Source organism: Homarus americanus, unplaced genomic scaffold, assembly GCF_018991925.1.
Source record: "Homarus americanus isolate GMGI-L3 unplaced genomic scaffold, GMGI_Hamer_2.0 scaffold32871, whole genome shotgun sequence".
In the NCBI taxonomy this organism is placed as follows: domain Eukaryota; kingdom Metazoa; phylum Arthropoda; class Malacostraca; order Decapoda; family Nephropidae; genus Homarus; species Homarus americanus.
In genome coordinates this window covers 3,732,707-3,745,574 of record NW_024748870.1, presented here as the reverse complement: position 1 = coordinate 3,745,574, position 12,868 = coordinate 3,732,707, and the positions used below count along the sequence as shown (strand labels likewise).

At 36.3% G+C, this 12,868-nt stretch overlaps 1 protein-coding gene across 1 annotated transcript in view; it reads left to right on the top strand.

Annotated features, from left to right (window-relative positions):
- The window catches only part of LOC121853164 (basement membrane-specific heparan sulfate proteoglycan core protein-like), a 476,204-nt gene that overhangs the window by 93,794 nt on the left and 369,542 nt on the right, over positions 1-12,868 (top strand). Inside the window, exons 3-5 of the mRNA XM_042347127.1 lie at positions 18-180; positions 3,280-3,443; positions 9,522-9,647. Coding sequence (XP_042203061.1) covers positions 18-180; positions 3,280-3,443; positions 9,522-9,647 — 453 coding nt within the window. The remainder of the gene's footprint in view (positions 1-17; positions 181-3,279; positions 3,444-9,521; positions 9,648-12,868) is intronic.

The following is a 12,868-nucleotide window of genomic DNA, read 5'->3' as shown; positions in this document are numbered from 1 at the left end:
AATTTTTTTTTCTACAGGAGTTTATCGTGTGATGTTCACTTTAGAAAAGCGATGGACACAGGCATACAGAAATAGAGAAGGACCAGCATACAGGAACACAAAAGCACAGATAAGCAGTGCATTCACAGAGCTACTGCAAGATGTACAAGGGAACCCCAATCTTCAAGTGGTAGCTATGACGTGAGTGTTTAGATCGATATTTTCCAGTCCACATTTGAGAGATTTTAGTCCTGTCATTGTTATATGCTGCCACAGAAGATTGGGTACATTATGTTTTTCTTTTCCAATTCTCTGTCTTTGTCACATCACTGGAGTACTCATGTATGAAAGCAGCTCCAAATATTGCCAACAAAAAAATTTAAATGTACCCACATCAGTGCCTGGGGGGGGGAGGGGGGCGAAATTATAATAAGAATAATACAACAATAAATAAATATATATATTCAATAAAAATACATATTAATAATAATAATAATAAAGGACCATAAAAAATAAAATAAAAAATTAATACTGAGAAATGATATATGTATGTTGTGTTGTCAAAGTAAGAGAAACAATTGAAACCCTGCAATTGTGTGTAAATAAGGCAGAAAGTCAGATCAGCAACCTGGGAATTGGTCACAAATTTTGTAATTGTTGGTTATTGTAATTTTTGAGGATTGTGTATGTATACTAGGGGGCAGGGAAAAACACTTTTACTTGAGTTGCAGGCTGCACTTTTCAGGCATCGTTTGTATGGCTGTAACAAACACCTGTGCAAAATTTCATGCCATTTCATGCATACTTACCCTGCCGCATCGCGAACGACTTTTTGTCAACTTTTAGTGTATACCAAAAATTAGGTGTCATTTAATGTTTTCCAGGATAATGATAAATTTTACATGGGTGACATCGATTTAATTCACATGTTATTTTACAGGTACACCGTATAGAAAATCATTACAAGTTCATATTGAAATTCTTTTTTGTGCGGAACCTTGGCATCATTTTCCTAGACAATAATCTTTGCCTAATATATCCATCTCTCGATTCGTATCCCGTCACTTCAGTGCAAGCTTCAGTCATCACTTTTATGCCTCTCTCGACCGCCTGAGTGCTGTTTGGCCACTTGGGCACCACTAATGGTGTCTCAAGAATGTCATTAACCTGTAGATTTGACAGAGAAGCAATGTAAGGAGGCTCAGTCTTGAGTTCATTCTTCCAGTTAATCATGGAATGATAGTTTTTTGCTTGCCACTTTAGTTTCGGAGTCACCACCTTTCTCATGTTGACTACAGGAGGCACATCCTCATTCCCATCTCCATCTTTACCCTCCTCATCAGTATAGTTTAACAAATTCTCGTCAACAGCAGCATCAGAATCTTCCTCCTCCTCTTCAGATCTGCCAGTGCATTCTTCCTTTTGCTGATTCTCCTCTCTAATTTTTCTTATCATTGAGACAGCTTTTTCTCTAACAGTCATGTCCTCATCTGCACACATACCAAGAAGAAGTTGATCTGTGTGGGCGAAGTATGCATTTCTCTGGACAGCCTTCTTCACTATCGTCTCCTCCTCACTATTCAGGTGTTTCATATATAGCAGGGACTGGAATACGTTCCTTGAGCCGTGTGTTACGTAAGGGTGTATCTTGATGTAAAACCACATTGGAGCACTGAACTTTATTATTGTAATGACAATTCTTTTCAACTCATGGCTGGGTCTTGATGTTGCTACATACAGCCTGAGGATTCTTCTCCATAAGGTGTTCCACCTTGACACACAGGGAGGACCTGGCTCAATAGCAGCCAAGTCATCTTCAACAACACCTGTGATAACTCCTTTACAAATCCTATACAGGTATTTCTGATCCCAGGACAGATCTTTCTCCACTTCATCATTAAACACATGGAAATCAGGGAAACTGACTGGCTGGAAGGCGACAACTGGAAGCTCAGACAAAGACTCCTTGATCTGCTTTCCAATGGGACCACGCCAATGCTCAGGACCACTTGGTTTACCATCATAGTGATAAAAAACTGCGCGGAAAGGCAGCTCATTTCCGTGAAGCTGACATATGAAATAATGGAGCGGGTGACCAAGTAACATTTCAAGATGATGAATGACTCCATTTTCTGATCCTACATTTACATTGGTTCCATCACAACCAACACACACAATGGGCTGCTGGGTTAGATTTTTCTCCACCAGAAACTCGTGAATAGTTTTGGCAATCTGCTTTCCGTGTCCAGTCTTGGGAGTCACATGTGTGAGATATTCATTGCCAGGCTCAACCATGATGACATAATGATCTTTCACCATCATCCTCGAACTCCATTTCTCGGTCTTCTCATTCTTTATCATCACACGAGTGGCGGTCTTCTTACCATCAAAATAGAGTGACGTCAAATTATCTAAACTAGCCATCTCAATTTCTTGCCTCTTAAATCGGTATTTTTGTCTCGCATCCCGCAGCTTATGTGGTCCAATAACCTGACTCTTGTCATCCTTTGTGATAATGCCATAGTCAGTTAAGGTGGCAGTAGCAATGGCAGCTCCAGCATAATCACTAATCAAGTATCGGTCACAAGCGGCAGCCAGTGTAGGGAGTCTTGTCCGGTTCTGTGAACTGGTGTCTGTCAGAGCCCTTGGATCAGGGACAAAATCAGCATCAGTATTGACGAGAGGAATATCTCTTGAATCATCTGAATTATCCTCAACATAAGGAATATCTCCAGCTACCAGATATCTATTTGAATAATTTCAAGTGCGCCAACTTACCCAGGTCTCCCCTACATTACAGTACAGTAACACAACATTGAGAAATGAAATGAGAAAAGGCTGATAATCAATATAGACATAGCACCATACTCATCTGCAACAAGACAACTTAAATGAAATAAGAGATATGAAAAAAAAGTTGATAAACACTGAACAGAACATTGCACCGCCACAGCGGCTGTTTGGCTAGTACTGTAGGTAAATTTAAAAATTTCAGTAGAAAATGCGGCAGACTAAACCTCGACATATCAGCTTCAAATTTGGCATGGAGTCTTAGATATGTATAAGGAACAATGCCTGAAGAGTGCAGCTTTGAGCAAAATTTCACTGCCCCCTAATGTATACTGTATTGACTTTAAGCACATCTACAGAAGATAACATTGTACAATATACCATTCCACTGTACTGTATGTGTCAAAGATTTCTTAAGGAAACTAGTGTAGCAAAAGGCATGACTATTATATCATAAGTTTCATTTACTACAGTTCATGTTTAAGTAATAAATTAATTATTTTTCTGTAGAAAATCACCATCATCCGAAATTCGGTTGACAGTAGATATCACATATGACTGGGAGCCTGAAAGAAGTAATGAAATAAAGATGAAGATTGAGAATGCTTTACGTAGTGGATTTGTGGGCAGCCACCGTGTTAGAAAGCAAAGGTTCTCCATCGATGAGCATAAAGGTATGTCTTATTTATCACATTGCCTGCAAATATCAATTATATTACTGTACTTTCACTTTCTCGGCTCTGTTCTTTCAATTTTTACTACTACATTTTCTTATATTTCTGTGTCTTGCAAAGATTTTTATTTGTAATAATTGCCTTTGCTTATACTGTAGAGTGTCTTGTACTGTACATGTTTAGTTAGATAGTCGTTATTTTTATTTCCAGTTTGTAGTTTAAATGTTTAGTATAAATATCTTTTATAGTTTATTTGGGTTATACACTATATGTGGGCTATTGTTTTGTCTGACATGCTTGTGGGATTTGATTTTTGCTTCAAGCCCTACCTGTCCCTCGCCCGAGATGCGGACCTGGTCAGCATCAGTGTCTCTCTGGTCGCTGTGTTGCCCGCTGTGATGGAAAGAATGAATGTCTTGATGCATCTGATGAAAAAGGTTGCCCCCCAAAACGTAAGTTCATTATCTCTATTCTGCTGTTAGCTTATTGCAAGCAGAAATTATATCTTGTATTGAAATTTTACTGAATTTCTTTTCCTATAGATGGATTTACAGTAAACGTGCTGTACAGTAGTACATAGCTGTACAGTATTTGTTGGTAAATTTACATTTATGCAGTAAAACACTTAACCCACTTTGGTTGACTAATACCTGTACTCGTACATTGAATGTTTATGTTGATTGGTTTATTGAAATTGTAAGACTCATCATAACATAGTATGACTATGTTCCACACCTGTATATAGTACTGTAATTATATTTGTAATCAGGTTTTGTGTATGTATGTTCACAAGAAAAGCTTTTGTCCAGTACAGTACATATATATAAAAACTTAATGGTGCAGATTCCCAGCAAGAGGTATTGCATTAAAGTACTGTACTGTAATGTATGAATTGCTCTATTTAATAAATTGCAGTAGTTACAAAGTGACTTGTGCTTTTTGTTGTTTTATAATTTTGGGTGTGTAAGAGATTGTGTGGAACAATATTATAATTCAACAGGTCATACAATTATTTTATGAAAAGTAGAGTATAGTAAAGTATCTGTTAACTGAAAATCTGTTATGAAATATGCTACCTGTAATGCACAGAAGTGCTTCGAATTACGAAAGGGATACGTTCCTGAGAAACCTTTCATAAATTGGATCCATTTTTCCCATTGGCTAACATTAAATAGAGGCAGATATGTTCCTAATAAAAAAATATCCCCCAGACCTAAAAATACTGTACAGTACAGTACACATTTTAAAAAATTTTTGTGGGAAACGATACAAGAATAATGACACGTTGAAAGCTTGTTTGTACGCTTAACCCCTTGTGTAGGGAGTTCTTTCTCTTTTTAATAAAATTGTCTGGTGTTAGCCAAAGTGACCACCAGAAAGTGAAGGGGTTAGTAACATTGAGAGTGAAAGAAAATAGTAAAGTAAGTTAGTGTACAGTAGAGTCTGCATTTACGCAGTTAATTGAACCCGTGGAGGCCCCCGTAAAACGAGAAACGCGTAAATGAAATGACAGAACATATGGGATTAATTGAAATAGAGACTGGGCCGATCCCCAAACTACACTTTTTCCGACTCAATACTTACCTTGTAGTCAAAATAACATCTTAATTTTATGATGGTATGCACACACAATAAATAATTAAGAGAAATATCAATAGTATTAGGTTTTTTAACACTTACATTAGTAGAAAAGATGGTTGGGCACACGGGGATGGGAGGTTGGTTCCGAGGCAGAGGGCAGATTATTGGCCCTCACCTGTATCACTTGTATCAATTGTATCACTATCCACCACAGAGGCTTGCAGGGCCTCTTTGTCAAACCCCTCAAAGTCCATATACGGTAAGTCCATATCCTCACTATCACTGACTTGGGCCGGCTGTGTTGAGTGGCGGGTGAAGAACTCGGGAATGTTTTGATGACTGGGCGACCTTGTGCGCACCCTGCCTGCGCCGCTTTCCGCGTAAATGACCAAATTTACCGCGTAATTAAAGCATTTCGATTCTGGCAAGGCACCACGTGAATGACCAAACGCGCTAACCAAAGCCGCATAAATCCAGACTACTGTACAAATATTTACTGAAACTGAAAATATAACCAAACTGTACAGTACTATGTTTTATTACATGCTTTTCTTGGATACGTACATGTTTATTGATAGTATCTGCTAAACATAATTATCTATTTTACTGAAGCCTTTTGGTACCCAACTTTTTAGTCGACAGATATTTTACTGTATACTGTACTCATGCCTTGTGTGATTAAATTGATAGTGAAAAAATTATAAATGTAAGTTGTGGTGCACATGCAAAAAAGTTATGAAAGTTTAATTGTGGATGAATGCGGTACCAAGGTGGTTGGTTAGATGCCTGACACTCAGATTTGTATGTGGTGTGATAGTTTAATATAGAGTATAGTACAGGGGGTTCCCAACTTACGAACGTTCGATATATGATTGCCCGCCGATATGAACGAGGTTAAACTTGAAATTTACAATATTTTATTTACCTGATGGCTTACTTTTTACTTTCATTAACTGTATTTTCTCATTCTATTTCTTTTGTCTTAAAGTAAGTGATTTTAAACGCATATAAGGACTTAGGCTATGATATAGTGGAAATTTAAACATCGTTCTGTATGTACGGAATGCCCAAAGCATGACGTACAAATCTGACTTAAGAATGTGCTCAGGAACGAAACCCATTTGTAACCTGGGGACCCCCTGTACTGGAATGAGGGTAGAAAATTGATTGTTGACTTAAGGGAGTTAGCCTCTGTTATATTTTCTTTTGAATAAAGTTTACCAACAGCCTTTGTAAATACAGTATACAGTAATTCTAATCTTAAGAGTGCACTTGATTACTTCATTTTTGTGGTGATATGTCGCAGATGTTTCCTATTTTTAACCTGGTGTTATGTATTTTAAAACATATATGATAAGGATAAAATGTATGGTGAATTAAACAGCTTTTGGGCTAAATCTGGGGTCGTATCCTGGCACTTAACTTCAATTTGGTTTTGCCTTATTTACATACTGGTAATTAAATCCTTACACTTATTTGATAATTGGTATCTCGATCTTGTGTGTTGCTTTGACATTTTTCTCTCTTTCCTCATCCTTTATTTTTGCTATGCATTCTTAGAGTTAGTTCCTTATATTTTGACCTGTATTTTGTATAATTATTCATGAGTATTGTAGATAGTAGAAAATATGGCAGTTGGTTTTCTCTGTACTATAATACTGTATACAGATCGTAATACAGGTATGTACAGTAGAGAGTTTCTATGTGCTGTATGTATCCTACTACATGATTCTGTAAGTGTCATATTTTGTAATCCTCTAATGAAAAAGGTTTAAATGCATAGAAACCAACTTGAGTACAGGTTGTACCTCTCTAGTCCGGCAACCTCGGGACCTGACCGGTGCCTGACCATGGAAATTGCCGGACCATGGAAATTCACCCTTTTCCTGGATAGATAGTGACTTGTGCTTATGCTTGGAAGCACTAGCATCACTTTATCTGCATCATGGTCTCTTTGAAGACATATTGAAGGGTTAAATGTATAGTAGCTTCTCAAATTTCGCGAGTTTTTAATTCAACATATTTTATTGGAACACAAAAAAATAAAAAAAACAAAAATTTTGATGGCGGAAACTTGAATTTCGACGGGTTTGAACGACCCGCCAACGTGCAGACGACGTGCATAATCGTGTAAACAGCGTCATTTCTCTTATTTACAAAAGAATCATTATTGTTTATTACTGAATGTCTTTTTTATTGAATTAATGTTTATGTGTGCAAAATGAGCAACACAATCCATTAATAATACATAGAATATTAAAACACACGAGGAAATGACACAGCATTGTTTTTGTTGATTACAAAACCAGTGACTGACTGGTTCTACATATAAAACTGAAGAAAATAAGACCTTGGTTGTAGCTGTAGTAAAATTAATATGGTTGTTTTAAGTAATGTTATTTAATGTTAATAAATGGAACAATAGACGTAGCTAACGATAATGGTAAAGAAAAAAGAGATCGCGTATGTAAGTGCGCACACGTGAAAACATATCGTCATTACTTTACATAAGAATATGAAAGCAACGCTTATTTACTGTTCATATATATTTAAATTAATGTTTCTGAATTTGTTTTTATTGAATTAATGTTTGTGTGTGCAAATTTAACAATACAATTTATTAATAATACGTGGATTATTAAAACACACGAGGAGACGAGACGGCTGCCGGCATTGTATATGTTAAAGGTTATAAAACCAGTGACTGATTGGTTCTACATATAAAACTGAAGAAAATAAGACCCTGATTGTAGCTGTAGTAAAATTAATGTAAAAAAATTAATATGGTTGTTAATAAATGGAACAATATAAGTAGCTAACCATTAATGATAAAAAAACAGTGAGACTGCACGTATGTAAGTGCGCACATGTGAAAACATATCGTCATTACTCTACATAAGAATATGAAAGCAACACTTATTTACTGCTCATATATATTGAAGGGTTAAATGTTGTACTCTGTATAGACAAGCAGAGAGAGAGAGAGAGCAGCTGAACTGCTGGATGTAAACAAACCTTAATTTCCCGCGGGTTTGTTGTTTTTTTTTTACGGGGATTAGCCCACCCGGGCATAGGTCACTGACCCACATTGGGGCCTGAGGGGCAAAAATTTAATACTCCTGTAATAATAATAATAATTCAGATAAAAAAAAAAAAAAAAAAAGCTGCCTATCTACCTATTGGACAAACTAAAATCGTTCCGGACCACGGGAGTTCCCGGACCACAGAATGCCGGACTAGAGAGGTACGACCTGTATTGCCATATCCTTCACCACTGACAACACTAAATATGCTTTATGTCACATTGCCTTTCTTAGTATCTAAAGTCATATTACTACAGTTACCTTTTACATTACCAGGTAAATACTGTGTATCAGCTTCTCACCTGTAAAGCTATCCCAGTAGTACTGTACTTAAAAGTTTTTAAAATCTTATTTTACATTCTCATATGTACAAAAATTTTGTAATTGTTGTCAATTGCATGTTGAACTTTATCCATTACTAATTTTATCCATTATACCTGTACATAAAAGCATGTGTAATACATTTATTGCAGGCTAAGAAGTCCTTTTTATTGCTTTTGCTGCAAAGCTTAAGAGATGCCCCAGTGTCTAGCTAATGTTGCAGTAATTCATACTGAGATAGACAGTATGATATTTAAAGATGCACTATTACTTGAATGAAGTGCCTGGAAATCTCTTATGTTACTTTTTGTAGATAATAATTATACTTCAGAGAAGCACAAACCTAATACAGTAGTGTACATAATTTTGGGAATACTTTACAATTGTTGCCACTATGGGTGATTTAATATTGGAGGTTTGATAGGTTTGAACATGTACAGTTTAATTACAGGGTTTAATTTAGAGAATAAGCAATATAATATGACTTTTTAGGGAATATTTAAGAGCTGGATTGGACAAACAGGGTGTGGATCTTTCTCCCACATAAAGAGATTTATACAGTAAAAGAAAGTAGAGCAGATCTCAAGCTTTTAGGGACACACAACACAGGAGAAAGGACCTCAGCAGGTGACCAGACATTTGAGGTGCAGAGGTTTTCAGGAAAGTGATCATGTGTAATTTTAAAAAATTCAGACATCAGTATGAATGAAGAATGCAAACAAATTGCTGTTTTCATTAAACAGTCCAAACACTAAACTTTAACAGTGTAGGATCATCTGCAATCTTAATGATGCTCTCTTAGTGAAAGAACATCTAACTATTAAAAAGTTGTGGCTAGTTGACCAGATTGCTGTTTCCTCTTGGTTTATTAGTTTCTTCACCCACAACCACACAGCACCGCCACTTTGATAAGTGACACTACCACCACTTTGATAAGTGACACAGCACCACCACTTTGATAAGTGACACAGCACCACTTTGATAAGTGACACAGCACCACCACTTTGGAACTTAGTTTATGGTTTGTGCTACTCTGGAGTAAACCTTCGTAGTTGGCTCGCATGACATATTACTTGCATGACTTCACACTCAGATCCAGCGGAAGGTTGCCGTGGTGATGACTCGTTTTTATGTAACGATGATGTTACTATCATTTGTGAAGTACAGCGGTGTGATGGTTCAGTGGACTGCCCTGACGGAGATGATGAGGAAGGCTGTGGTAGGTTATTGAACTGGCATTGCTTGCCATCTCCACTTATTACTAGTTACAACTAATTTACATCATCCACCTTGCAAATCAACCTCATTTATTAGGTTATATAATACTACAGGTATTGTACTCCTGCTGCTGTATGGGCAGCATTTTTTTTTTTATGAATATCTTGGCAGCTTATAGAAAATGTATTTTACTGGATGACCGCTTTTGTTTAATATGCCATTTGCCTAGAAATTAATTTAGAATTCCCAATAATGGCAGAAAAAAGCTTGTATGCATGATAACAAAGGTATGATCAAGAAATTATGCAGATGGCTTGCAGTAAAAACTCACTAGGTAGCCTGTTGGAGCCATTTCTTACAATGTGTGGAGAGGAAAGCAACAGCTACTAATGGAAAAGTCTTTCCAACCATAGCTAGGTCAATCACTTTTGCTAGAAAAGCGTCCCTAAATAATTTGGATGCTGCCATTAAAGGCCAGAAACACCAGTTAGTCGAGACCATTTTTCCTCGAACTGTCCATCCGTGTACTGGTGTCCTTGTTATTTGTACAATCGTTATACATACAGTATACTGTACTCGGTTATGCATAGTAGCAGTTTTTACCACCAAAAATTATTATTCGTGTGCCTAACTCTCTTATAATTATGTACTGTATACAAAATAAAACCTCAATTTATTGGGTTAAAAGGGAGAAGCGATGTCGTTAATGCTGGCAGTCCATTAAATCCTGACGTTTACTACAATTTACTTTTGATGTGCTGTTTATATATGATCTATGATCATGTCTAATAACAACTTATATATTGAGCACCATGAAAGAGTACAGTAATTCCTGACTATTTGTGTATTGTGTTTGTGCCATCAACGATTTGTGGGAGGCAATAAAATAATAATACTGTACAGTAATTTTAAATACTGTATCTGCTAATAGATGATGTGCCCACTCATTCTGCCATGAGGCCTGTGAAGCTTATTTAAGATGGTGTGACCCACCAGCTAAAGTAAATGCCCACCCTCGCTTTAAAATCACTCTCTGTAATACAGAGGTGTATAAAAAGGGAATATCTTAGCAGAAACCAGTCACTTGTGGTTAACTGGGTAAAATTTCATAAAAAACTAACTTGGTTGTTAAAGCTTGTAACAGACTTATTTTATTGCTCAGTGTTCTTAAAGAATTCCATTAGGCTGCTAGTTTGTAGGACTGACACTATATCTGCTGTGCTAGACTAAATTCTCTGTACACATAGTAATGCAGGTTTGTTATCAGAAAGAATTTCTCATGACATAATATTTTGATTGTTTACATCCGCTAATAGGATCAGTTGTCTAAAACAGGTTGATGGTGAGAGCGGAGATAACCAAGCTTGCTTGCAAAGTCTGCTTCAAGGAAGCTCTTATATGCCTCCTAGGTATGTAAATATGAATTTGAAGAAACACATGGAGAGGTCCTGGCATATCATTTTGTTTGTGAGCATGTTGAGAACCTTCCTAGGGTAATTACAACCCTATTTCATACTGACTGAGCGATGTCCCATCTTTTTTTGTGTGTTCTTTAAACACATTGTACTTTCAAAGTTAAGCCTGGAGTTTCAGCTGTCTTAGGAGTAGAATAATAGTGCCGTACAGTAGTACTTTTTAGCAAAATGTTTTCAACACTTCAACTCATTTGAGCAAAGTTTGATTTGTGATCCATATAGTAAACAAGATACAACAGCCTTGGTTTATTTCACAAGGTGGGGACTAAGAACGTCAGAAATTAAATATTAAAATATAAAGATACTGTATATATAATTCTTTACAAAATATATGTAAAGGGTTAGTGACTACAGCCCCCCAAAATCATCTAACTATTCTTATTTGCTTACTATGTGTACAAAGAGAAGAAAACCCAGCAACCTACAGAATTCGAGGTTGTACTGGATGATATTTATGCACATTAATCATCAACTCCCCCCCCCTCCCTTCACTACCACAACTTCTTATTATAAGGGAGAGATTAATTTCCTCCCGTCTTACGGGAGACCTTTAATGTTATGTTAACAGATCCAGATAGGGTAAAAAGAGCGACATGTAAGGAATAACCAGCACTGGTGTTGATGCACGATAGCAGATGTGTGTTACATCAGTTAAGAGTCAGTATTGCAAGCCATCTGCTTATCTCCTGATCATAAAATGAAACTTCAGTGATAAATTTTCTATTTCAAAGAAAGAAATTGAATTTCAATTATGATGTGAGCTGAGTGTATTGAACTAACTTAATATTAATGTCTCAGGATTTATTGTTGCTCTTTTCCTCATTTTTAATTTTGAGTTTTGCCAAAAATATAAGATATAATACAGTAAAAAACAAGGCTTATATAATATTGTTCCTAACTCTTGCATTATAAATAATAATTGAGTATATACAATGTTTTATCAGAAATTAACTATAATTTTTCACTTTCAATGTTCTGTACTTATTTATACAGTATTCTCATTTAAACATTGTCATAGCATTGTATGTTAACATTCTGTTGCCATGTGATTAATGTCTTAAAAAGCTCTGGTATGGCTGTTTGTAAATGTTATGTGCCTTCTGTTTCTTAGAACAAAATATTTTAATGTCTGCGCTCTTTCAGCTCCTTTACTGTGTGCATGTGATATATTAGAGCAAGACCAATGAATTTACCTAAAACTCTGGCATCTTTGGCATAGTGGTAGACCTCATCTTGGGTTCATGGAGGCTTTATTTGGGTTGTCAGTTGTATTTTCTATGGTACTTTATTATTGTTATTCTTTACACATTCTTTGTACACCAGAAGGAATAAATATTGTGAAGTAATAGGAGATATATATATACATATATATATGGGAAATAATGTTGCTAGATTTCCTAGAAACTTAAAGGGTAGAGTGGAGCAGAAAAGTTCTTCATGCACCTCTTGACTCTTAGAGTCAATCAGAGCCCCATGCTAAAACATACCATTGGGTTGAGCCAGTCATGATGCATGAGGCTCACCACCACACACACATCCTCCAAACACAGCCACATCCATGGAGAGTTCCTGTTTAGTTTTGCCATTCAACGTCACTGCGTGTACTGTAAATGTTTTCACAAATTTTTGAGGGCCGAGGCTATGTGAATGTATTTTCTCATTCTATTTCTTTTGTCTTAAAGTAAGTGATTTTAGATTCATGTAAGGACTTAGGCTATGATATAGTGGAATTTTAAAACATACAGTC